Source organism: Microtus oregoni, unplaced genomic scaffold, assembly GCF_018167655.1.
Source record: "Microtus oregoni isolate MIOR12 unplaced genomic scaffold, Mior012 000003F_ref0000135, whole genome shotgun sequence".
Lineage (NCBI taxonomy): Eukaryota > Metazoa > Chordata > Mammalia > Rodentia > Cricetidae > Microtus > Microtus oregoni.
In genome coordinates, this window is record NW_024543062.1 from 7,811,587 (window position 1) to 7,835,957 (window position 24,371).

Genomic DNA, 24,371 nt, shown 5'->3' on the forward strand with positions numbered 1-24,371 from the left:
GGCTTTACTCCCAACTCCCTCATCTTACTCTACATAAGAGAATGCAGGGCAGCAGTCATGGCTGTCTGGAAGCCTGTTTACTCTGTTGGGCCCTAGGCTCACTGAATCAGAAGGGAACCATGCTGCCTGTCACAGGGCCATTTTAGGGCTTTCTTCAGTCCTGGTACAGACTTCCTAGATAGTCCCTGACTCTCAGCTAGTTCTGAGAGGTATCAGCAAGAACAGACCTGTTGGGACTGGAGGGATGGTTCTGTGGTTAAGCACCCTGGCTGCTCTTCCAGAGGAGACAGGGTTTGCTTCCCAGCACCCATAAGGAAACTCACAAATGTCTCTAACTCCAGGTCCACGGAATTCAGTGCCCTCTTCTGGACTCTGTGGGTACTGCACACATAGAGCACACAGATAATATATGCATGCAAAACATCCATAAATATGCTAATTTCCCAAATAAAAATAAGAAATTAAAACAGAGGCTGGGAAGTTGAGCTCAGTCAGTGAATAACTTGGCCTGCAACCATGAAGACATGATTTCAATCCCTAAAGCCCACAGAGCTGGATATGGAGCAGGTTCAATTCCAGAGCTAGCGACGAGGAGAAAGGCAGGTTTTTGTGCCGAGTGCCTGCCAGCTCAGCCTACTTGGAGAGTTCCAGGCAAATGAGAGACCCTGTTTTACAAACAAAACGTATGGCACCTGAACAACAGTAGCTGGGCTGCTGGCATGGCTCAGATGGTAAAGGTCTTGGCTGTCAAGGTTAATGTCAAGCCCCAGAACCAACACAAGGAAAGGAGAAAACTGATTCGCTTAAATGGTTCTCTGATCTCACGCATCCCTCATACACCAAGATAAATAAATTTGAATGTAGCTGAGCAGTAGTGGCACACACTCTAATCCCAGCACGCGGGGGGCAGAGGCAGGTGGATCTCTGAGTTCGAGGCCAGCTTGGTCTACAGAGTGAGTTTCAGGACAGCCAGGGCTACATACAGAAACCCTGCCTTGAAACAGCAACAACAACAATGATAATAAACACAGCTGTTGACATCTAGCCCCCAGATACATGCACACAGCAAATGCATGTGTACCCACATACATGTGGCAACCTGCACACCCAGAAACACACATACACCCCAAAATTTTATCTTAAAAGAAACCAACCTAGGGCTGACTGTGACCCTTTTCTGGGTGAACAGGACAGTGTGCTCTGTCCTCAGAGCCTCAGGACAGCCAAATCCGCCCAACACCCGCCCTGGCCTGCTCTCTGCCTTCTGTCCTCCACATGTACCCTGCTCAGCAATTTCGAATTTCTTCCTTCCTTCCTTCCTTCCTTTCTTTCTTTCTTTCTTTCTTTCCTGTTTGTTTCTGAGACAGGGTTTCTCTTTGTAGCCCTGGCTGGCCTAGCACTCTGAGCTCCACCTGCCTCTGCCTCCTGAGTGCTGGGATTGAAGTGGTGCACCACCACCACCCAATGTGTGTAGTAATAGGAGCGGTGGGGCTGCGTTCCCAGCACCCCGGCCGCCTGGCTAGCTTATGCCCTGAAATAATTACACGGACACTGTATTTTTTTAATCACTGCTTGGCCCATTTCTATCTAGCCTCTTCTAGGCTAACTCTTGCACCTGGACTAGCCCATTTCTAATATTCTATGTAGCACAGCTAGGTGCGCTTACTGGGAAGATTCTAGCCTACGTCCATCCTGGGTCGGAGCTTAATTGTGTGTGTCTGCCCAGGAGCTGGGAGCATGGCGTCTCTCTGAGGGGTCTGCTCCCGAGAGGAGAGCTGTCGAGTCTGAGCTCACTTCCACTTCCTCCCAGCATTCTGTTCTGTTTACTCCACCCACCTGTGTTCTAACCTATGAGGGCCAGCCAAGCAGTTTATTTTTTTAACCAATGACCTTCCTCCATCAAATGTGCCCTACTCCTATAAATAAACAAACAAAATAAATAAATGTAACTTTAAAAAATAAGTTTGATCCCTGGGTCAATGTTTGAGTGTTTGAGGCCAGCCTGGGCTACAAATGGAGAACTTATCTAATAAAGGAAAAATGTTGGGCATGGTGGAATGGTGTATATCTTTAATCCCAGCACTTACTCAGAGGCAGAAGAATTTCTGTGAGTTCATGGCCAGTCTGGTCTACAAAGTTCCAAGCCAGCCAAGGCTCCACAGTGAGAGAGACCACCCCCCGACCCTGTCTTAAAACAAAAACAAAGTAACTGCGACTCCTTCACACAGAGATGGGAAAAGGAGAAAAGCATTTCACATGGCAACAAAGTTTTTCTGTTTTCTCTTTTATTATAAAGTTTGTCAGAAGGGCAATGAGTGTGTGGAGGCCAGAGGACGACTTCAGGAGTTCTCTCCCTCTACCATGTGGATAGCAAAGACTGGACTCAGGCAGTCAGACTTGGTGGTGCACCTTTACCCACGGAGCCTTCTTGCTTCTCCCGGATACTAAGGTTTTAAAAGATCGAATCCCTCCAAACTGTGACAAATTAAATAAACCAAAGAACGTCCACGATCCAGGCCCATCAGAACCAGCTCCAGGCGGGGTATGTGATGCTCATGACATCTGGGGTCACAGGCTACATAGTGAGTCCAGGCCTGCCTGGTCCACATGAGACTTTGTCTCAAAACACCCAACAGCGTAGGATATAGCTTTGTTGGCAGAGCGCTTGCTTAGCAAGCAGGAAGCCCTATCCCAGTACCTAAAAAAACAAAAACAAAACAAAAACAACTGAGCGTGGGGGTGCACACTGGCAACCCCAGCATTCAGGAGGTAGAGGCAGATCAGAAGTTCAAAGTCACCCTTGGCTATAAAGGGAGTTCGAGGCCAGTCTAGGCCAGAAACCCTGCTCAAAAAGAAGAGAAATCAAACAACCATGATAAAGCCAGGCCTGACAGCTGCGCACCAGGAATCCAGGCACTCTGGAAGTGGTGGCAGAAGGATCAAGAATTCAAGGTCTTCCTTGGCTACAGAATCCACTTGAAGGCAGCCTAGGCTACACAAGACCTTGTCTCAAAAAAAAAAAAAAAAAACAAAACCCAATGACTCTAATGAGCTGTGGAGAGACCTCAGTGTTCGCTCCCTTAATGCTTATGTTGGAGCCATGTTTCCAGCCAGGCTGGTGCCAGCTCTTGTGTCCATGTTTCCCCAGGGATGTGTTCACACGGGCCTTCCTTGGAAGGAAAGTGCAGCCTGCAGCAGCTCCCGCCCCAGTTCTTGCTGTTTTCCCCCGGGCAGGAACTCGCTGGCCAGCTCTCTGAAGGTGGCACAGACACGGCGAGCCTTGATGTGTCTGCGGTGGATGGCATGTGCCCACTGGTGCCGTGCAGGCCCCATGAGCACCAGCAGAGAGCGGCAGGGCACAGAGATGGCTACCTCCACCTCCTGGCAGGGGACAGACCTGCCAGGGGCCCCGACGGAGGGGGCTGAGAAGAGCAGCAGGCTACCAGGGGCTTCACGGGACATGGACACCACGGTGGCTGACAGGAGGTTGAGGCTCACCAGCCGCTCGCCCCATAGCCAGGCATCATCCAGGTGGGGGTCGATGGCCGAGCCCCGCTCTGGGCTGTAGTCCAGATTACACTGTTCTACGGGCTGGAAGTCCTCCAGTTCCCGGTACAGACCCATTCTCTGGACCACCTTCTGGCTGAAGCTGGGGAGACCCTGGAAGCCAGCCATCTTCAGTTTCTGCTTCCGAAAATTGACCTTCGGGCCGTAGTCCTGGAGTAGAGACAGGAAGGAAAAGAGGAGGGGCTCATCTTAGGAAATGTCAACCACAAGCTGGGTGTGGCTGGTGCGTGCAATCCCAGCACCTTGGAAGCTCAGGCAGGAGGACTGCCTGGAGTTCAAGGCCAGATGGGCTATAGCATGAGACCCTGTCTTGGAGAAGCAATGCCAGTGTAGTAGTGCCTACCACCAGTACAGCGTGCCCTTGTGGAGTGGAGGCAGGAGGACCAGAAGCTCATCCACATGGCAAGTGGGTTCTATGAGACCGAGACCGTGTGGCTGGGGGCTTCAGGGAGGAAGAAGGGACAGGTACAACACAAGGTGGGGTGGATAAGAGAACAAGGTCCCCATGGAAGCCGTATAGTTCGTCCTGAGGGTCAGGGGCAGAGTGGGTAGTTGGGGTGGTCCCAGCTCAGGGAGAAACCTGAAGGGAACTCTAATTGGCTGATGTCCCCAGAGCTCTAATCAAACACTCCGATGCCAGGAACAAAGGGTGAAGAGCACCTTTGAAACTGCTACAGGAGCTGACTAAATTGTGGGAGTTGGGTGAGGGGGAGCTAATGAGGAAGAGGAGAAACAGGAGGAGGGGTACCACTGTCCCTAAGGGCCTATCAAGAGTCCAGACATAGAATGAGTGAGAGATAAGGGAGGGGCTGGGATGGATGGAGCCTGGCAGGACCATAATTACCACCATGGCTCCCAACCAACGGTACAGCAGCATAGACAGCCGCGGCCCTGCTTGATGAGGAAGCCCACGCCCCCTGTGACTGGCCACCCACTCCCTACAGGAGATAGCCAGGGATCCCAGCAAAGGGGCTGCCCCTTGGTCCAGCTAGGGCTACCATACCTGTTTCCTCCGCCCAGACTGAGAGGGCTTCCAGGGGTCAGTGTCCATCAGCCGCACCATCTCAGCCTCTTCCTCTGTGGTCACAAAGTCCTCTAGCAGTGTCACTCCCGGGAACGGGAAGGCCCAACCTTCAAAGTCAGAGTCCTGGGGCCCCACGGCCCAGCCTGTGTCCGGGCAGTAAAGGAAATGGTATTTTTTCTGTAAACAGAGACAGGAGGGAGGGATGGTGGCTCAGCCGGCCAACTGCTGACTTTGCAAGCACCAGAACCTGAGTTCGGTCCCCCAAAACCAACAATCCCAGAGCAGGGGAGGCAGAGATGAGAAGATCAAGCTGGCCTGGCCTACTTGGAAGTTCTACTCCACTGAGAGACCCTGTCTTAAAAAAAAAGTTGGGTGTCTGAGGTTGTTCTCGCCTCCATGTGTACACATCTACCTGCACACACACACCCACACCCCAAACAGAAGCACCCCAGAACCCCCAAAGACCCATGATACCCACATGTGCCTTAGGTCCCCAGGATCTTCTGGCCTCTGGGGTTCCAATGCTCTTCTTGGGACTGAGGCCATTTGGAGAGGTGTCTGGAGTCCCTGGGACAACACAGACAGACCGCAGCCCCAGGCCTGCAGCCCTCTGGAGCAGTAGGATTCTCATCCCTGAATTAATGGGATGTGGGCACTCTTCCTTTGGCATTGTGGGTACCACCTGCTCTCAGGGTCAAGAGGACAAAAGGACACAGGCTGTATCGGGAGCCTGAGAAGACGGCCAACCCTGAGGCTGTGGTCTTGGTGGCCAGGGGCTGGACAAGGCTTGTTGGAAGCCAGGGATTCTCATTTTCCTCAGCCCAGCTCCTGCCTCCGGAGAGGAGTAGTAGCTGAAACTCATTCAAAAAGGTCAGCTTAGGGGCTGGAGAGATGGCTCAGAGGTTAAGAGCACTGACTGCTCTTCCAGAGGTCCTGAGTTCAATTCCCAGCAACCACATGATGGCTCACAACCATCTGTAATGAGATCTGGCGCCCTCTTCTGGTGTGTGGGAAGCAGAATGTTGTACACATAATAAATAAATAAATAAATTAAAAAAAAAAAAAGGTCAGTTTAGGGACCGGAGGGATGGGTTAGTGGTTAAGAGCACTGGCTGCTCTTCCAGAGAACTGGGGTTCAATTCCCAGCACGCATACGGCAGCTCACAACTGTCTGTGACTCCAGTTCCAGGGAACCCGAAATTCTCACACAGACATGCGTGCTGGCAAAATGCCAGTGCTTATAAAATAAAATTATTCTTTTTTGTTTGTTTGTTTGTTTTTGAGACAGGGTTTCTCTGTGTTGCTTTGGAGCCTGTCCTGAAACTAGCTCTTGTAAACCAGGCTGGCCTCAAACTCACAGAGATTCTCCTGCCTCTGCCTCCCAAGTGCTGGGATGAAAGGTGTGTGCCACCACCGCCCAGCAAATAAATTATTATTAAAAACAGGTGGGTAGCTGAGATCAGAGGCGGTAGCTCAGTTGGCAGAGTGCCTGCCTAGCATGCACGAAGCCCTGGGCTCCATCACCAGCACTGCACAACACATTGTCATTCTCATGTACAGAGCAGGACAATCAGGACCTCATGGTCATCTTTCACTAGATAGTAAACATGGGCTCCATGAGACCCAGCCCCCAGGACCTTGTAGGACAAACATATTCAGTGTCTTAACCATCTCCCTGTCCAGTTCAGGGAGTAAGCAAATGGGCACTGGTAGAGAACCGCCATGATCATCCACTTCTAGAACTCTCTTTCTTTTGCAAAACTGAAGCCAGATACTATTAAAGACTAATTCCCCATTCTCTTCTCTCCCAGAACCTGACACCCACCATTCTACTTTCTGTGTCTATGATTCTAACTACTTTAGATACTTCATATAAGAGAGACTACACACACAATTATCTCTCCTGCTGGAATGGCTGTGTGTGTGTGTGTGTGTGTGTGTGTATGTGTGTAGACAGAACCCAGGGCCTAGCACGTTAGGCAAGCACGCTACCACTGAGTTACATCTTACATCCCACCCTCACTAGGGCATTCTTCAAGTTCTTTTTTTTTTTTTCAAATTATGTTTTTATGTGTGCATTTGTGTGTGGCAATGTACATGTGACTGCAGGTGCCCTTAGAGGCCAGAAGAGGGAGCCAGATCCCTTTGGACATAGAGTTATGAAGGCAGTTGTCAGCCATCTGGTCTGAGTGCTAGGAACCAAATGTAGGTCCTCTGCAAGAGCAGTATGTGTTTTTAACTGCTGAGCTATCTCTCCTGCCCCTCGCTGGGGGATCTAGACAGGTGCTCTACCACTGAGCCACACCCCAGCCCCTCACTGGGGTTTTCTAGGTAGGGGCTCTACCACTGAGCCACACCCCAGCCAGTGATTAGCTTCTTTCATTTGGCATCACGTCCACACATAACTATGTCGGAACTGCCTTCCTTTCCAACGTTATATAACAACCTACTGTGTATATATCACAGATATTTTTTAATAATTCATCACTTTATTGTGTCTGTCTTTCCTTTGTTCTTTTGAGACACAGTCTTATGTAGTTTAGTCTGTTTTAAAACTTGCTATGTAGGGGCAGCTGTCTTTACTCCCAAGCTTCCTGCTTTCAGCTGCCAGGTCAAAACTCAGAAGATCCCAGGCCAGCACCACCATTGGTAATGAACACTTGGGTAACGGCCACCCTTTGGTTGCTGTGACTGCTGCTCGGAGCCAGATATGGTGACACATGCCTATAATCTTAGCATTTGGAGGGGACCCTGGGCCTCTAACCAAAGAAACAGAAACAGAAAACTTTCGTTTGCATATAAATCCAGGAACATGCTGGATCATGTGATCAGACTACTTGTGAGGCATTCCACGCCGGTTTTTTCACAACATGTTGGGCATTTTAGCACCAAGAGAGACACTCCCCACTGGCTTTCCACTTTCCTCCAAAGATCCTTCGAAAGCTTGACTTTTTAAAGGAGCGTTCTTTTAAACCCCTTCAGAATTTCCCCACCCCAGGTATGAAGTCCAAGTCTGTTGCCACTCCCCACTTAAAAGTCACAGAGGTGATGTCTCATTGCCGCTTCCCTACTTCCAAGACCCCTCCTCAAACTGCTGCGTGGCCGAGGTTGGCTACAAACTTCTGGGTCTCCTACCACCGCTTTTCAAACGCAGGAATCTCGGCGTGAAGCAACTTTCCCCGCTCATTCATTCGTTTTCAGATGAGGGCACTTAGGGAGCGCCCACCTCTTGATTGTTGTGAATAACAAAGCTGTGAGCGCTCCCAGCGACTCCCCTACCGCGAGGCTTTGATCCCCGCCCGTTTCACAGGCAAGCTTGGGTCTCAGTTTCCCATAAAGAGGAAAACTGTTTTCTGGGTTTGACTCTTTCCCTAATCCGTACCTGAGGGGAGATCTGCCAGGGCGGGGGCCCGTGGCGCTGTCTCTCGCAAATAAGACAGGTCCGGATGCCCTTGCAGCCGCAAGCCTGTAATTGAGTCGCTTCAACCACCGCAGCCTCTGCCGTTGTAGCCGCCATAGCGCCTTCCAAGTAACCAGAGCGCAAGCGCGAGGCGCAGGGGCCGCTTGGAGTTGTAGTCCTCGCACGCGGAGACAGGAGGCAGGGAGCGCGGCAGGCAGGCGTTTTGCTTCCTTCCGGTCGCCACAGACTCTTAAGGGGTTGCTGCGCGCCATCTCCTGGGCTCCGTTTCTGCGTGCGTTAGTTACCGGCCTTCGTGGAGGCGCGGGTTCGGCTAAGCCCTCGGATATCTATGGCTCCCCTTACGCAGCGGCTGCTCTTTCAACGCGGGCGACCCAAGACCAACAGTCTGGGGAAGATCCGGAGTCTGGAGTAAGATCTATAGCGGTGTTGAAGCGGATCGGGGCGAGGGGTCCTGCGGGATTCTTTTCCCCCGTGGGTCGCCTGATGGGCGGGGTGCAAGGCTCAGATCCCTTCCCGTCCCTGCCTGTTCACGTTATTCTGCTAGTGGGGTTTCGGGTCCCCGTCAAGCCTGCGTCTCGCGACCAACAGTGATGCGGGAACGATTGGTAACCTCAGCCCAGGGTCAGGTGGACCTGCAGCGAGCTCACTTAGCCCTGCGGAGGGTGGAAAGACAGCACTCTCAGGGATATTGAGGAAGTGAGTACCACAGAAGGAGCATGCAGGAACGAGAAAGAAACATTCAAGTGGGAACTAGGAGGCCTTAGGTTCTAAAGTCGTTAGATCTAGCACTCAGGACTCCACCCCCCCACCCCCACCCCCACCGCACAAGGCGACTGTCGTGCGTTTGAAGTTAACCTGGGCTACGGGTTGAGACCCTGTCTCAAAAAGAAAACTTTTTTCTTTTATCTTTTTTGTTTTTCGAGGCAGGGTCTTTCTGTGTAACAGTCCTGGTTGTCCTGAAACTTTCTTTGTGGACCACGCTGGCCTCGAACTTACAACCATCCGCCTGCCTCCCAAGTGCTGGGTAAAGATGCCTTTCACCAAGCCTGAGGTCAATCCCTAAATCAGACCTTCTTACCCACGCCTTGGACTGCGTCCATTCATACAGACACACATACCACACGCACATATGCACTATAATAAATAAAAATTTAATCTGAAAAGTGGGGGAGATGGGGGCTGGAGAGATGGCTCAGCAGTTTAAGAGAACTAGCCGCTCTTCCAGAGGTCTTGGGTTCAATTCCCAGCACCCACATGGCAGCTCACAATTGTCTGTTACCCCAGGTCCAGGGGATCCAACATCCTCACACAGAATATATACAGGCAAAACACAAGTATGCATTAAATAAATCTTTTTTAAAAAGTGGGGGAGGCTAGAGCTGCAGTTGCAGCTCTGTTGGTAGAGCGTTTGTCAGACTAAAAGAAAGCTGGAGTCTCCATAGGCTTCCCTTCCCACCTGAATTGCTCCGGGTGAGATAAAGGCAGTACGTTCAAGGCTTTCCTGGACTACACAGTGAGTTGTGGATTGGATCTCTTTGAGTTTTGAGGCCAGCCTAATATATGTAGTGAATTCCAGGCTAGTCAAGTCTAAAAAAATAAGCCTAGGCTTATTCTTTTTTTTTTTTTTTGGATTTATTTATTTATTATGTATACAACATTCTGCCTCGATGTATGCCCGCATGCCAGAGAAGGGCACCAGATCTCATTACAGATGGTTGTGAGCCACCATGTGGTTGCTGGGAATTGAACTCAGGACCTCTGGAAGGGCAGCCAGTGCTCTTAACCTCTGAGCCATCTCTCTAACCCCCCCCCCCCACCAGGCTTATTCTTATCCATAAGAGATTGCTTGGTGCAAATCCCTTTAGGGCAGATGAGGGTAACTGGTGAAAGGGTCTGCCCAGCCAGCCTCCTGAGCTTTTCATCTCTGCCCTCCCCCCAGTCTCTCGGGACTGAAGCTGCGGTCAGAGCACTTGGACCCCAGTCTCCTGGGACGTCTGAAGCAGTTGAAGGAACTTGACCTCTCTGACAACCTGCTGGAGACACTGCCTGCCCACCTGGGCCTGTCTCAACTGCGCATCCTTCGCTGTGCCAACAACCAGCTGGGGGATGTGACTGTCTTGAGCCAGTTTCCGAACCTCGAGGAACTCAACCTGGAAGGCAACCCTTTCCTGACGGTGAGAGGGGGTCCGACCAGCTCAGTGCTAAGGACCAGGACTCTGGGGCAGACTTGGGCGAGACAGGGTCTCATGTAGCCCGGCTTGGCTTCAAATTGTCTATGTTGCCAAAGATGGCCTTGAGCTTCTGATCCTCCTGCCTCTGAGCTCCAGAGGTGGCCATGCTCCACCAGGCCTGGTTTATGCAGTACTGGGGATCAAGCTCAGGACTTTGAGCATGCTACTACAGCAATCCCTCAACTGGGCTGGGTACCCACCCTGTTTGGGGTTTTGTTGTTTTGCTAGTTTGAGGAAAAATTTTGCTTTATAACCTAGGCCAGCTTCCACTTCACTGTGTATCCCAGACTAGCATCCAACCTTGGAGAACAGTCTCCCTGAATGCTGGGATTCCAGGCCCGCACCGCTACCCCTGCCTTTCAACTATTCCTCCACCCTTAGGTCAATGACAACTTGAAAGTCTCCTTTCTCCTGCCCAAGCTGCGTAAGGTCAATGGCAAGGACGCAGCCTCCACCTGCTCACAGGTGGAGAACCTCGATCGGGAGCTGACCAACCGGGTAAGGGTGATGGGAAGCTGATGGAGATGGGGCCTTGGCCACGTCAGCAGGACATTGAGGGGGGACAGAAGTGGATTTTTAGGGTGTGTGTAACAGAGATCTTACCCTGACAGCTGCAAGTCTGGTGTGTTGAGTGGTTCTGTTGCTTCTCGCATTTGGAAGCCCTGTCTCCAAGGCGTATAGCCAGGAGGCTAGAACAGCTGGGTTTTTTTTGAGACAAGGTCTTACTATATAGTCCAGATGACCTAGGACTCTGACACCCCAGCCTCCCAAGTGTTGGAATTACCAGTCTGCCCAGGTGAACCAGGTTGGTTTCAACTCATGTGACTTAGGTATTGCTAGTAGAGAATAAGAGGCTATGCTTGCAGAAGTTTCCAGAAACTGGTATGGTCAACACACTTTGTGCCCAGAAAGAGATAGGGTGGCGGTGCTGTGTGTGGCCGGGAGACCCAGGCTGGACTGGCCCTGGATCGGGTCCCTCTTCTGCCAGGTCACAGCTCACTGGGAGAAGTTCATGGCCACTGTGAGCCCTGAAGAGGAAGCTGCTGACAAACTCCAGGCTGACTTCGTGAGGTCTGCAGTCAGGGATGTGCACTACGGCCCCGAGTCTCTCAGCGAGTTCATGCATTGGCGGGTGTGTCACTGGGGGACACTTTGCTGGAGGTTGGCTTCCCTGGTTCTTGGTTGTCCTGGGGACGTCCCTGACTCTGATGGATTGGGGGACAGAGAGGAGTGAGATGGCTCAGAGGATGGGACCAGATGAGGAGAGGCTAGGGGCACCAGAGACTGCTCAGCCTGCTAAAGGCCTGACCCCACCCAGGTGCGGATGATTGCCGAGAAACTGGTGACCTCAGGTGGGACCAGGGTACAGGAAGCCAACATAACAAAGGATATACCAAAGGAGCCTCCACAGGCTGCAGCTGCCTCCAAGCTCAGGGTGAGTATGTTTCCACCCAGCTGTGAGGGCCACTGGGCCCTCCTGAGCTGGAACGGAGGGGGGCCTCTGCGTGAGCTCAGGGGAGCTGGAACAGAGGGGGGCCTCTGCGTGAGCTCAGGGGAGCTGAATGCAGAGGGTCTCTGCATGAGCTCAGGTGAGCTGGATGCAGAGGCTCTCTGCGTGAGCTCAGGTGATGCCTGAGTGTGTTAGCTAGCCCTTGCTGCGGCTCATGGAAAGGAAAGGTTCGTTTTGGCTCATTGTTTCAGTCCATAGCTGCTCGGCTCCAAGGCTGTCGATAGTGTGAGCTCCCAGAGTAAGAATCTGTGTGAACATCGTGGCAGCCAGTGTCCCTGTGTCCCCTCAAAGGGACGCCTCCCAGTGCTAAGTCCTTTCCCCTGCACTGTACTGAGTGGGGCTGCAGGCTGGTGATGCAGCTTTTCAACCTTCGACCCTTGGAGAACATTTTAAGTGTCCAGTCCTAAACACAAGCCAAGCTCCCCTCTGACAGTGGCTCGGTTCTTTCCACTTCATTTTTTTGAAGGGTGTAGTTGAGCCTGTAGCCAAGGGAGGAAACCCCTGGGGCATGGATACAAGTGCCCCACATTCCACAGGCCGGAACAGTGGCCTCAAAACGGCCAGATAACGTCCCGCTTGACCTCCCTTCCACCAAGCGAGCGTGTTTCTCCTCAGCAGCCCAGATGGAGGGTACACCTGTGGAGTCTGATGGAAGCCAGGTAAGCTCTTCGGTCGTCAGAGGGAGGGTGCCGGAGGGAGCAGGCCAAGTGGCAACTGTAACCGCTTGTACCCCCACAGGCTGCCCTACGCCTGGAACCCCTGCACTTCCTGCAGTGCCATAGCAAAAACAACAGCCCGAAGGATCTGGAGACTCAGCTGTGGGCCTGTGCCTTTGAGCCTGCCCGGGAGGAGGGTGCGTGCTGGGGCTGATGGGCAGTGGGAAGCTGGGGCCACACAGTGATGCTCAGTGGGAGTCAGATTAAAAGATCCCTGGGAAATTCAGTGAGATTGGCTTTAGGGTAGAAAGAAAGGGCTGGAAGTGGGTGGTGGCGCACACCTTTAATCCCAGCAGCCTGGAGGCAGAGGCAGGAGGATCTCTGTGAGTTCGAGGCCAGCCTGGTCTACAGAATGAGTTCCAGGACAGCCAGAGCTACACACAGAGAAACCCTGTTGCAAAGTAAGAAAAAGGCAGGTCTGGAGAGACACTAGCTGAGAGTGCTTGCTGCTCTTGTAGAGGACTGAAGTTTGGTTCCTAGTACCCACCATGGGCGGCTCACAACTTCCAGTAACGCCAGCTTCAGGGAATTTGATGCCCTCTTCTGGCCTCTGTGGGTACCTGCACTCATGTGCACATACCCCCACATGACACAGGTACACAACCACTGTTTTGTTTTTTTTTAAAAGGTAAAAAGGCCATGGATGTAGTATAGTGGTAGAGCGCTTACCTATCATGTGTGAGGTCCTGGGTTCTAGCCCCTTACCTCTAATAATAATAATAGTGAAATTGTCGTGGAGGCCAGGAAAAGGGACTCTAGGGAAGAACTTTGCAGGAAAGATGTTTATGTGGCTGATACACAAAACAGGGCACTCGGGGGCCACGTCCCAGACTGTGGCCACATGTGGCGGAGAAGCTGTCTGCGTGATAGACTGCCAGACAGGCATCGTGCTCCATAAATACAGGGTGCCAGGCGAGGTGAGTGCCAGGCCCTCTTCTCCAAGACTGCTGGGTCCTGGGACAGAAACCCTCACTCTGTTCCTCGTGACTTTATTTTGGTGGGGATGGAACCCAGGGTCTCGGTCCCACTGTGAGTGCTCTGCCTCTGAGCCCTTCCCCCAGCTCCTCGCCGCTCACAGCCCTCTGGGAGCTTTTCTCTGTCGTTGAGACTTGCTGCCCCAGGTGAGCCCTCCAAGCAGGTTGCCCCTCATTCCCTGCTCACCGCCATTTTTCCTCCCACCCCCTTGTCAGGAGTTCTTCTCAGTGGCCTGGACAGCCCTGACGGTGGTCACACAGGCAGGCCACAAGAAGCGCTGGAACATGCTGGCTGCTGCAGGCCTGCAAGGCATGGTCCGGCTGCTCCACGTGCGTGCAGGCTTTTGCTGCAGTGTTATCCGGGCCCATAAGAAGGCCATTGCCACCCTCTGCTTCAGCCCCACCCACGAGAGCCACCTCTTCAGTAAGACCCTCAGCATTGTAGGCTTTCTGCCCTGGTGCCCCGTGTCTCTTTCTGGGGGTGACGGGGTTCACAGGATGCTGGGCACAGATGGCTTTGGTCAGATGTGAGTTAGCTTCTTGGCCAACCAGGATCTCTATTCCAGCATGCTATTTGGCCTTGAAGTTTCCTAGCAACCTAGGCTCCTGTTTCTCTGCCTGGGATCAGGGGAGATAACCCTGCCCCTGGGGTGTGGTGAGCCAGCGAAGGTGGCAGATGTGCTTGCTGCACAGACGGCTGTGATGCTGTGCACACTGGGTTCAGGCAGGACTGTGGGGTTGTGGCTCCTGAGTTCTCGTCCTAGCCACAGTCTGCTTGCTCTTCCTGCCTGTGATTAGTTGATTGAGGGACCCACCCCACAGACTCAGCCTGCAAGAGGGACGGGAACGTCTTGGGGCTACCTTTTTCCTCCATCCCTCCTCAGCTGCCTCTTACGACAAACGGATCATCCTCTGGGACATTGGGGTGCCCGACCACGAATATAAGTTCCAGGCTAGGTGAGGCTGTAGACGGGCCTGGAGATGGGCGGGCTGCCGAGGGTGACGGTTGCAACCCACAGCTTATGGTTTTCCATACCCGCATTGGCAGCCAGCTCCTGGTGCTCAGCTGCAGCTCTACCCCCTTGCGCCTCTGCCCTGTGGCCTCCTGCCCAGATGACATGCTGCTGGCTGGCTGCGAGGGAGGTTGCTGCTGCTGGGATGTTCGGCTCGATCAGCCCCAGAAGCAGAGGTGAGGATGCCGGGAATGTCTGGAAAGCTTGGCCCCCAAGCTGGGTGTCATGGGTTCACGGGGTCCCTGGGCACATCACAGTGCTTCTTGGGCTGCCTTGGAAGCTCTGTTCAGGGGCTGTTCTCTTAATTACCACATCACAGACAACTGCCTGAGCCCCAGTCCTGTCACTCAGCAGTGTGACCCTCCCGCTAGCATGGTGTCCCCATCTGTGAGGAAGAGGCAGTGAGGTAGCCCAGGGATTGTGGAAGTAGAGATAGGATGTACGCAGGGAAGCAAGTCTGATGATGCTTTGTGGCTATCTGCCCATGTGGAAAGACCTGAGACCACTCAGCATAGGGTTCCTGTCCTAGGGGGACGTGGCGGTAAATATGAGGGCTGGGGCTGGAGCTCAGTCAGTAGAGCGCTGAGATGCACGGAGCTCCCAGTGCCACATAAACCAGGTGTTCTGGCCTGTGCCTGCTATCTCAGCTAATGAGAGGGTCAGAACATCAGAAGTTCAAGGTCATCCTCAGCTCTGTGAGAGTTGGAGGCTAGTCTGGGCTGCAGGAGCTCTTGTGTGGAAAACAAGGCCCTAGGAGTAACTTTAAAGGGGCATGTCCTGAGGATGCAGCCTGGTGACTGATTGACAGAACTGCTCTGCAGAGAGCCTGGAGCTGCCAGAGGACAGCAGTGTGCAGTTAGCCAGGAGTGGGGAAAGTTCATGGACCACCTTGGCTTGGCAGATGGAAATGTCACGGAGTGAGGCTCCCAGGCAGTCGGCACTGAGTTTTGTGGGCTATGGTATCAGGAGAATTTGGTTTGTTCTGTCACAGAAGCCCATGAGTAGAGATGGGGTTTGAATATTAAAACTGTCCTTAATCCAGAGAGGCAGCAATCTAGGAGGCCTTGGGGGAGCTGCCTCCTGCCTCCCCTCACTTGAGCAATCTCTAGTTAGTATATTATCCATCTTTACATGGTTCCAGGGACCCCCCCCAACTCATCACAAGGTTTGTGTGGTGTTGTCAACCCAAGCCATCTTGGCCTTATTTAGCTTGTGTGTGTGTGTGTGTGTGTGTGTGTGTGTGTGTGTGTGAGTGGTGACAGGACTCTGTGTAGCCCTGACTGCTGACCTCAAACTCAAGAGATCTGCCTGCCTCTGCCTCCCAAGTGCTGGGATTAAAGGTGTGTGCCATACAGTGTAGCAACATTAGGAAAAAGAAAGAGACCCAGGGACACTGCCTGTTCTCCAGGTCCATCTTCATTAGCATTCTTTCTTTGAGACCAGAGTCAAACAGCAGTGTGAGGTGCAAGTTCCTTCCTGTAAATGTTTATTACACTTACTGATTTACTTGTGTAGCAGGACACACATGCCACAGTATGCACGTGGAGCTCAGAGAACATGTAGGAGTTGGTGCTTTCCTTCCACCATGTGGTTCCCAGGGACTGGCAGCAAGCACCGCTCCCTGAGCTCTTAAGTACACTTGCCTATGCTTTGAGTGGCAGTCTCAGCATAAGGAACAGCCCCAAAAGGATTTCGGGGTGCTGACAGGACTCACTGCTCTCAGGGGGGCAGCAGAAGCATGCCGATGTGGCATCCCGCTGCTTGGTGGACATAGGTTCCCCGTTCATCTGTCATACTTGGGAGTTACCTTAGCTACATCCGCAGTTCCAGATTCTGACCTCCCCCATGCCTTGTGGTCTCAAGCATCCTGGGATGTCCTAGCCAGAATTTGCCCTCTGGGAAGATGCCAGAAGCCCATGTCTTCCCAGATGGAACCACACCCAGCTTTTTTGAGACAAGGTCTCAATATGTAGCCCTGGATGGCCTGCAACTCACTATACAGATCAGGTTTTGGGTTTTGCCATTGAGTGTGTATGTGGGCGTGTGTGGAGGTTAGAGGACTTTCTGGAGTTGGGTTTTCTTCCACCTTGACCTGGGTTCTGGAGGTCAAATTTGGGGCACCAAACTTGCATAGCAATCTACTTCCTGAGCCAGTGAGCCCCTCCTTTCCGGAGCTGCTGTCCTTAGTTGGAGTAGGAGGAGCAGCACTGAAAGCATCTGGCCTGCAGTACTGGGTCTTCCCCTGTGAGCCTGTGCTCCCACTCCTGTGACTACTCACACCCCCAGTAGGTGGCTCCCCTTCAGGACAAAGCTAAAGGTCTCTGGGCCAAGGACCAGGCAGCCCCTTGGGTGAGCACATGGCTGTGCATGGGTAAGGCTAATGTCTTTTGCAGGGTGTGTGAAGTGGAATTCATCTTCTCTGAGGACTCTGAGGGACAGAGAGTGGACGGGCTGGCTTTTGTGAACGAAGATGTTGTGGGTGAGTGAGCCCGGCTGGGACAGCTTGGGCTGGGACTTCACTCTCAGGGTGCTGAGGCACCCGTTGGAGAGCAGGGAGGTTGTGGCGACAGCCGGCCTGGGCTCACATCTCCTCTCCCTGCAGCCTCCAAAGGGAGTGGACAGGGCACCATCTACCTGTGGAGCTGGAGGCAGACATGGGCAGGCCGGGGCAGTCAGTCTGTGTTGCCTGTGGTCCTCCTGGCCCGGCTGCAGTGGTCATCCACCAATTTGGCTTACTTTTCACTCAGCACCTGTCCCGGTGAGCCTGCTTACCCCATTGGTGGGCATCCCCTCTTCCCATCCCAACCGGACCCATCTTAGGCCCCCACTTGTCCTGGCAGACAAAAACCTCGTGCTGTGTGGAGATGAGGAAGGCAGTGTGTGGATCTATGATGTTGAACATCTGCTAAAGCAGCGGCCTCCACCAGTAACAACTCTGCAGGCCCCGACCCAGGTACTGTTGGGCACCCTGCACACTCTTCCTAGTACCCTGGGCTGCTGTTGGGTAGGCAGGAGCCTAGTGCCTTCTTTTTTCCCCTCAGATCCTCAAGTGGCCTCAGCCAATGGCACTGGGCCAACCAGTGAGCAAGACCATGATAAACACAGTAGTGGCCAATGCAGCCTTTACCTACCTCACTGCTCTGACGGACTCCAACATCGTGTCCATCTGGAGGAGTTACTAGCTTGCCCAGAGCAGTGGACCAGGGACACGGCTTATTAACTTGGGGCTAGTGGTAGAGGAATTTGTACCAATGAGTATTTTTATTAAATTCTCTATTGTGGACTGGAGGCCGGTGGAAGCTGAGTGGAAACACAGGCCTCGCTGGGGTTCCTGCCTGGATTACCTCAGGCATGCCCAGCAGCTGAGGCTGCAGAGATCCAAAACCTGCTTCGCCATTCCGCCTCCCCAGCAGCCCCAAGTTCTGCCTTAGCCTGTGGTTAGGGCCTCTGTGTGACCGATAGGTCACCTGCCACCATCAAGTAAGTCTGAGAGCACACACGCTGCAGTCGTGGGGCCCGCTATATACTTTATTAGAAAAGTCACAGTCTATGTACAGAGCAGGAGGGTCCAGCTACAGAGCCGAGTGCCTGTCATCATGGGGTTCTGAGAAGGCCCTGAGGGTGCAGGCACCAGCCTTACAGCCAGTAGGCAATGCTCCTTTTAGCCGCTACTCAATTCCTTCTTGCTTGTCCTTGATGGCCACCTGAAGAGAGAAGACAAAGGCAGTGACTGCACTGGAACTGACCCCAGTGTCCCCTGCTTGTGTGGCCAGGAACCTGTACTCCAGAGAATACATGAGGCAGACCAGTCACCAAAGGCTCTGGGTGCCTCAGCAGATTCTACCTACCCTGCTCTGAGCCACCGGCCTGCTGAGGGCTGGGGATGGAGCCAAGTGGGACATGCCCAGCCAGGTGAAAACCTCAAAAGGTGTGACTCACACTGAGAGCCCCTGATAACTGCCTCCTACCCTGTGGTGAACAGTCTCAGAGGCTTTATGACCTAGAGAAGCTAGTGGCAAAGAGGGGAGATTTTTGATGACAGCCCCTCACTGGAGGGTTCTGGTGGGAGGGTTGCCCCTCTACTGCTGAACCATGCAGCCCAGCTCCTTACCCGGAATCGCTCCTCCAGAAGAGAGAGCTCACTGATGAGGTCTGTGATGGCGTTGGTGAAGGCCTCCTGGGGACTGTAGTCTGGGGTGGTCTGCACACGAATGATGATCTTGTGCTCCAAGGGGTGAGGGACTTTGTAGCCGGCAAACAGCACCTGTGGGTCCTTCAGCAGCTGTCTGAGAAACAGAGACTGTGAGGGAGGTCGACCCTGGCAGGCTTTCTAACCAGAGTAGCTCCCTGCCCCCAAGTGTAAATGGGTGAGAATGGTGGTGTGGTGTAAACCCGTCAGCCCAAGGCCACCTTAGCCAACTTAGATTATCTTTAAAAAATACAGAGGGCTGGGGATGTAGCTCAGTGGTAGAGTACTAGCAGACATGAGGCTCGAGGCTCCTGCCCAGCACTAAGGGAGGGAAAATCAAGTTAAAGGGGCTTAAGGCCATATGGAAACCATGTTATCTACGAGACCAAGGCCCTTGGCTGGGAGCCAGTTTGTGATGGCATCTTTCATCACAGAAGCTGAGAACCTGTGAAAGTGCCTGTGGAGCACACCTAGGCCAAAACATGGCCAGGGTTGAAGCGACCAGAATACAAGGCCCCATTCCTAGGTACAGCAAGCAGGTGGGAAGAGAGGGCCAGGCTCTGATGATCCCCAGGCAGCATCCATATACATGGCCGTTTCCCACAAAGCTGAGGGAAATGAACCTAAGGGCACGGGCTCTAATTGGCCCCTGCCATACATCTGAAGAGTTGTAGAACGGGGTTGGAGCAATAGCTGCTCCTCCAGAGAACCTTGATTCTCACATGGTAACTCACAACTAAGAGTCCCAGGGGGATCCAACACTTATGGCATGCAAGGGCACCCTATGCTACACAGGCCTATGTGCAGGAAACACACTCTTGAAGAGTTACAGGTTGAGCTGGAGCAACCACACAGTGGTGGAGCACTATGCTCTTGTGGAAAATCTGGGTTTGGTTCCCAGGACCCCTGTCGTGTGGCTCACAACTGCCTGTAACTGCAGCTCCAGGGATCCAACCACCTCTCCTCGCCTACGCAGACACCACACTCACAAAATATACATTCATTTTTGGGGTTTTTTTTTGAGACGGAGTTTCTCTGGCTGTCCTAGAACTCACTCTGTAGACCATGCTGGCCTTGAACTCAGAGATACCCACCTGCCTTTGCTTCCTGAGTGTTGTGATTAAAGGCATGTACACGTACGTTTATTCTTTAAGCTGCAGGTTGGGCTGGAGAAGGGGTTTAGCAATTAAGAGGTTCCCAGCACCCATGTGGCAGCCAACAACCACCTGTATCCCTGTTCCAGGGGCTCTAGGGCCTTCTGACCTTCACGGGTAATAGGCATACACATGTGGTAGACATATGTAGGCAAAACATTCCTAAGTTTTTATATTTTTTTTTGTTTTGTTTTTAACTTAAAGAGTGTCTGTATACACTGCCCTTGGAGAGGACCCAAGGCAGTTCTCAGCACCTATGAGGTGGGAGCTGTCTGTGACTCCAGCTCCAAAGAACTCAGTGCGTCTGACGTAAAAAGGTGCTGGCGCTGGCACTCACACTCAGGGAAAAACCACAAGTTTTTACAAAGTTGGAAGATAAAGAAAAGGAGCTGCAGGCTTCAGCAAACCATCAAATGTAGGAGGTGCGCCTACTGGCTTTTTGTTTTTTGTTTTGAAATGGGGTCTCTATGTAGACCTGTCCTGGTGCTCACTATGTAGACCAGGCTGACCCTGAACTCGGAAGAGCTCTGCCTGCCTCTGCCCCCCCAAGTGTGGCAATTATAGGTGTTTGCCACAATACTCATCACCTGTTGACCTCTTGATGCCCGTTAAAATGAAAACCAGCTTTGCTGGAGTCCCCTGAACTTGATTTTAGCCAAAAGACCAAGAGGCAATTGCTGAGGGTCCCTGCAAAGTCTTACACAAATAAGCCAACACGAAGCTCAGGGCCCCAGCAATGGGAAGGTACAGGCAGGCTCAGGAGTCCCTAATGGGGTCATCCTCTGTTATGTAGTGAGTCAGCCTACACTACACAAGACCCGTGTGAGCAGAACTCAGTGCCAGGCTGGAAGAAAGGATCTGCCCTGATGTATCAGCAAGCTGAGGAGAGACTGTTACAGGACACATGCTCAGTTTAGAGCCCTGTGATACCCAACCCCCAGGGCCTCTGGTCTGGGACTTACGATTTGATGATGTTCCCCAGAGTGTGGTCTTCTTTGTTGATGGTAAACAAGCAAGCATTGGGCACCTTAGTGTCCTTGTTAATGGTGATTCTAGAAAGAGACAGGCAAAAGCTGAGCAAGATTGCTTTCCTGAGCCCACATCCAGCCAGCCCTTGAGATGCTGGCACTGATCCTCCAATCAACGTCCCCTGGGGGGGGGTCAGAATGCCCCCTTTGTGGTCAAACATCCTTGAGACTGCAGTTGGGCTGTTCCCACTACCCCAGAAACCAAGACACATGGCTCTTTCCCACATATGCATTAGCTGCCTTAAACTAGCTCTTGACTAAATTCTTTCCTAGAAGACAGAAAAGAGTTGGGTGCTGGCGGCCACACACCTTTAATCCTAGCACTTGGAGAGTAGAGGCAGGCAGAGCTCTAGTTCCAGGCCAGCCTGGCCTACAGAGCAAATCCTAGGACAGTCAGGGCTACACACAAAAAACAAAAAGAACCAGGAGACCCCTAGCCTCCAACCCCCCCCCCCCCAACAATTCAAGGTGGACCCAAGGCCATCATTCTGCAAGCCCTACTATCCAGCGGTACTAGGAATTGAACCTAGGGCTTCAAGCAGGCTAAGCAAATCCTCTACCACTGAGCTATGGGGTCCAGCCCTTGGAAGCCCTTCAATCTGCTCACCCCTAAAGGACCCTCTGAGAGCTCTGGGATGGCTTGGTGGTTGACCATTTACCTCAAATGTGTGAGGCTCTGGGTTTCATACTTACCAACTCCTCATTCAAACAAACAAGCTAGGCCTGCCTGATAGTTCAGACCAGTAATCCCAGCAACTGAGGCAGGAGAGCAGAGAAAAACCCTCAATCATCCTTGCCTTCCTCTTTGCCCCTGGATACACCATGGTAGCTGACCCTCCTGTCCGACGTCTCATGTCCCTGGAGGAGCACTGGAAGACCGCACAAGTGTGCCACGGGTTCTGGGGATCCACACTTGAGTCTTCAGTAAATGCTTTGAGCTATTACCCAATGAACCATCTCCTCATCAATAATGTTTAAAGTGTGTGTGTAGGGGGTGGAGCTGGAGTGAGCCAAACAGTAGTAGCACACACCTTTAATCCCAGCACTAGAGGCAGAGGCAGGAGGATCTCTGTGACTTTGAAGCCACCCTGGACTACAGAGCAAGTTCCAGGACAGCCAGGGCAACATAAAGAAACCCTGTTTTGGAAAACCAAAAGAAAACAATAAAATAAAATTTAAAAAAAGCAGCCGGGCGGTGGTGGCACACGCCTTTAATCCCAGCACTTGGGAGGCAGAGGCAGGCGGATCTTTGTGAGTTCGAGACCAGCCTGGTCTACAAGAGCTAGTTCCAGGACAGGCTCCAAAACCACAGAGAAACCTGTCTCGAAAAACCAAGAAAAAAAAAATTTAAAAAAAGCTAAATTGTAGCTTAGTGATAAAGCAGTAACCCAGCAGGGGCTAGACCCTGGGTTCTATCTCCAGCACAACAAAGACCAAACAAGGACCCCTCTTTACCTACGTCACGATGGCCCATTATCTATACACCAGGGACCCTCATGGGATTGCTTCTTCCCTCACCCCCCAGGACAGGGTTTCTCGATGTAGTCCTGGATGTCCAGGAACTAGCTTTGTAGACCAGGCTGTGCCTTGAACTCACAGAGAACTGCCTGCTTCTGCCTCCGAAGTGCTGGGATTAACAGCGTGTGTCACCACTACCTGACTAAGCATTGCTTTTTTTTTTCTAAAGCAGACTATTTCAAACTTAATACAGAAATATGTATTTCCTTTGTCCACGCCTGTGTGAGATCAGTGGACAACTTGCAAATTGTCCTTTCCTTCTACCATCCTGTCCCGGGCATTGAACTCCAGGCATTAGGCCTGACTGTGGGCGCCTGTGCCTGAGCCATCTCGCCAGCTGTGCACATGGACAGCTTAGACCTGACCGCTCTTCTCTGACAAGCTGTCTAGTACACCAAGGGTCATTAATAGAATCCTTTGCCTCTGCCCACCAGATGCCAATAGCAACTGCCCTGGGACAACCAGAAATGTTTGCAGACATGACCAAACGCTCTTGCCGATGGGGCACCAACAGGATCCTCAGCTGAGAACATGCCCTCAAGGGAGGCTGAATTAGCTAGCAAAGTCAAACACAAAACCCTGCACAGAGGTCTCTTAGAAGTGCGAGGTCAGTCACCGGTCTGCAGTATACACCGCACTGTACAGACAAACCCAGAGAATTTCCTTCAACTGCATTACTGGCTGACTGACACAGGGATGAAATGAGCCCTGTGTGTGCTGGGCAAGCAATCTACCACTGTGGTCTACCGCCATACATTTCTTTTTGAGATAGGGACTCACTTTAGCCCAAGAAGACTTCCAAGGAGAGTACCCAGGGCTGGAGAGATAGCTCAGAGGTTAAAAGCACCACATGGCAACTTAAAACTGTAACTCCAGTTCCAGGGACTTGACACCCTCACAAAGACATACATGCAGGCAAAACACCAATGCACATAAAATATAAATAAATGCACATAATTTAAAAAAAACGGGGGCACTCGGGAAAGAAAGGTTTTTAGCAACCTTCTGAGATAAAACTTTTGAGTCATCAAAAGGGTGTTTCTGGTTACCATTAAGACAACTACATGCAACTGGGCATGATAGCACCCGGGAAGCAGAGGCAGGTCAGCCTGGTCGACAAAACAAGTTCCAGGACAGCCAGGGCTGTTACACACAAAAACCCTATCTCGAAAAACCAGAAACAAGTCAGGCGGTAGTGACGCACGCCTTCAATCCCAGCACTCGGGAGGCAGAGGCAAGCGGATCTCTGTGCGTTCAAGGACAGCCTGGTTTACAGAGTTAGTTCCAGGACAGACTCCAAACTTACAGAATCTTGGGGGAAAAAATAATATATATAATCGTTGATAAAAATCACCAGTCCTACTTCATTAAACCGTCGAGTCCTAACATTCTTTTTAGCGGGGAAACCACGAATCCCTGAAAAAATCTAGGGGAAATCCCCAGGCTGCTGAGTGAGAAGGCAGCTGTGACTCCGTCCCTTCACCGCTGCCGTCATGATCCTCCTGCCTCAGTGGCCCAGTGCTGGAATTACAGGCGTTCGCCACCAGCGGGTCGTGAGCTCCAAAGCCCTCACTGTAGCATGGATGATGCTGTTGCAGACTAGTGAAGAGAATGCCCAGAGGGAAAGGGCTTTGGAGCCTGACGCTCTGGGTTCGAATACAGTCCCAGCCACTTCCTAAGTGTCTGGAGCAAGGGACTCAGTGTCCCCGGGACTCAGTTTTCCCACTGCAAAATGGACGCACTCGGCGAGACTTCGCACCGCCGCCTACTTCGGCGGACGCGCCCGGGGCAGAATGCGCAAAGCACAGCCCGCCTCGCTTCCCCCGGGCGGGAGCTGTGCGGCGCTCCGCCGGGGCTGACGGCCAACTTACTTCTTCTCGCCCTCGAAGAGCAAGAACGACTCGAAGGCCGGAGGAGCGTTCATCCTAGCGACGCGCTCTGGCTCTGAGACTCCTACCCGCAGCCGCCGTCACCACACCGAGCCCCCGAAGCGCTCCCACTTCCGGGTCACGCGGCCGCAGCCAAT

The 24,371-nt window shown here is 52.4% G+C and overlaps 3 protein-coding genes across 4 annotated transcripts; 1 reads left to right on the forward strand and 2 right to left on the reverse strand.

Annotated features, from left to right (window-relative positions):
* Window positions 1-2,276: 2,276 nt before the first annotated feature.
* On the reverse strand, window positions 2,277-8,115 carry Alkbh4 (alkB homolog 4, lysine demethylase). 2 transcript variants are annotated; one of them, XM_041648708.1, is made up of 3 exons: window positions 7,974-8,115; window positions 4,571-4,768; window positions 2,277-3,717 (listed from the first exon to the last, which is right to left on the reverse strand). In XM_041648708.1, the coding sequence occupies exons 1-3, from the start codon at window positions 8,106-8,108 to the stop codon at window positions 3,157-3,159; spliced, it is 894 nt and encodes a 297-aa protein (XP_041504642.1). In that variant the 5' UTR covers window positions 8,109-8,115; the 3' UTR covers window positions 2,277-3,156. The 2 variants fall into 2 exon arrangements, with proteins under 2 accessions (XP_041504642.1, XP_041504643.1); XM_041648709.1 differs by having other exon boundaries at window positions 4,571-4,734; window positions 7,974-8,111.
* Window positions 8,116-8,214: 99 nt separating this feature from the next.
* Window positions 8,215-17,970, forward strand: Lrwd1 (leucine rich repeats and WD repeat domain containing 1). The gene is made up of 15 exons (XM_041649015.1): window positions 8,215-8,420; window positions 9,952-10,186; window positions 10,625-10,741; window positions 11,232-11,375; window positions 11,562-11,678; window positions 12,290-12,412; window positions 12,492-12,606; window positions 13,277-13,386; window positions 13,660-13,867; window positions 14,328-14,400; window positions 14,492-14,632; window positions 16,850-16,935; window positions 17,059-17,214; window positions 17,297-17,409; window positions 17,498-17,970. The coding sequence occupies exons 1-15, from the start codon at window positions 8,341-8,343 to the stop codon at window positions 17,636-17,638; spliced, it is 1,959 nt and encodes a 652-aa protein (XP_041504949.1). The 5' UTR covers window positions 8,215-8,340; the 3' UTR covers window positions 17,639-17,970.
* Window positions 17,964-24,371, reverse strand: Polr2j (RNA polymerase II subunit J). The gene is made up of 4 exons (XM_041649016.1): window positions 24,217-24,371; window positions 20,762-20,851; window positions 18,568-18,742; window positions 17,964-18,160 (listed from the first exon to the last, which is right to left on the reverse strand). The coding sequence occupies exons 1-4, from the start codon at window positions 24,267-24,269 to the stop codon at window positions 18,125-18,127; spliced, it is 354 nt and encodes a 117-aa protein (XP_041504950.1). The 5' UTR covers window positions 24,270-24,371; the 3' UTR covers window positions 17,964-18,124.

Bases quoted from the DNA above. Each gene is read 5' to 3' on its own strand.
- Lrwd1 (XM_041649015.1), top strand. From the start codon at position 8,341: ATGGCTCCCCTTACGCAGCGGCTGCTCTTTCAACGCGGGCGACCCAAG. The intron at 13,868-14,327 runs GTAAGACCCTCA...ATCCCTCCTCAG, and splicing joins CCACGAGAGCCACCTCTTCA to CTGCCTCTTACGACAAACGG. The intron at 16,936-17,058 runs GTGAGTGAGCCC...CTCTCCCTGCAG, and splicing joins TGTGAACGAAGATGTTGTGG to CCTCCAAAGGGAGTGGACAG.
- Polr2j (XM_041649016.1), bottom strand. From the start codon at position 24,269: ATGAACGCTCCTCCGGCCTTCGAGTCGTTCTTGCTCTTCGAGGGCGAG. The intron at 20,852-24,216 runs GTAAGTTGGCCG...GTCTCTTTCTAG, and splicing joins CTCTTCGAGGGCGAGAAGAA to AATCACCATTAACAAGGACA. The intron at 18,743-20,761 runs GTAAGTCCCAGA...TCTGTTTCTCAG, and splicing joins CTGGGGAACATCATCAAATC to ACAGCTGCTGAAGGACCCAC.
- Alkbh4 (XM_041648708.1), bottom strand. From the start codon at position 8,108: ATGGCGGCTACAACGGCAGAGGCTGCGGTGGTTGAAGCGACTCAATTA. The intron at 4,769-7,973 runs GTACGGATTAGG...CTCTGTTTACAG, and splicing joins CCTGGCAGATCTCCCCTCAG to AAAAAATACCATTTCCTTTA. The intron at 3,718-4,570 runs GTATGGTAGCCC...TCTCTACTCCAG, and splicing joins AGTCTGGGCGGAGGAAACAG to GACTACGGCCCGAAGGTCAA.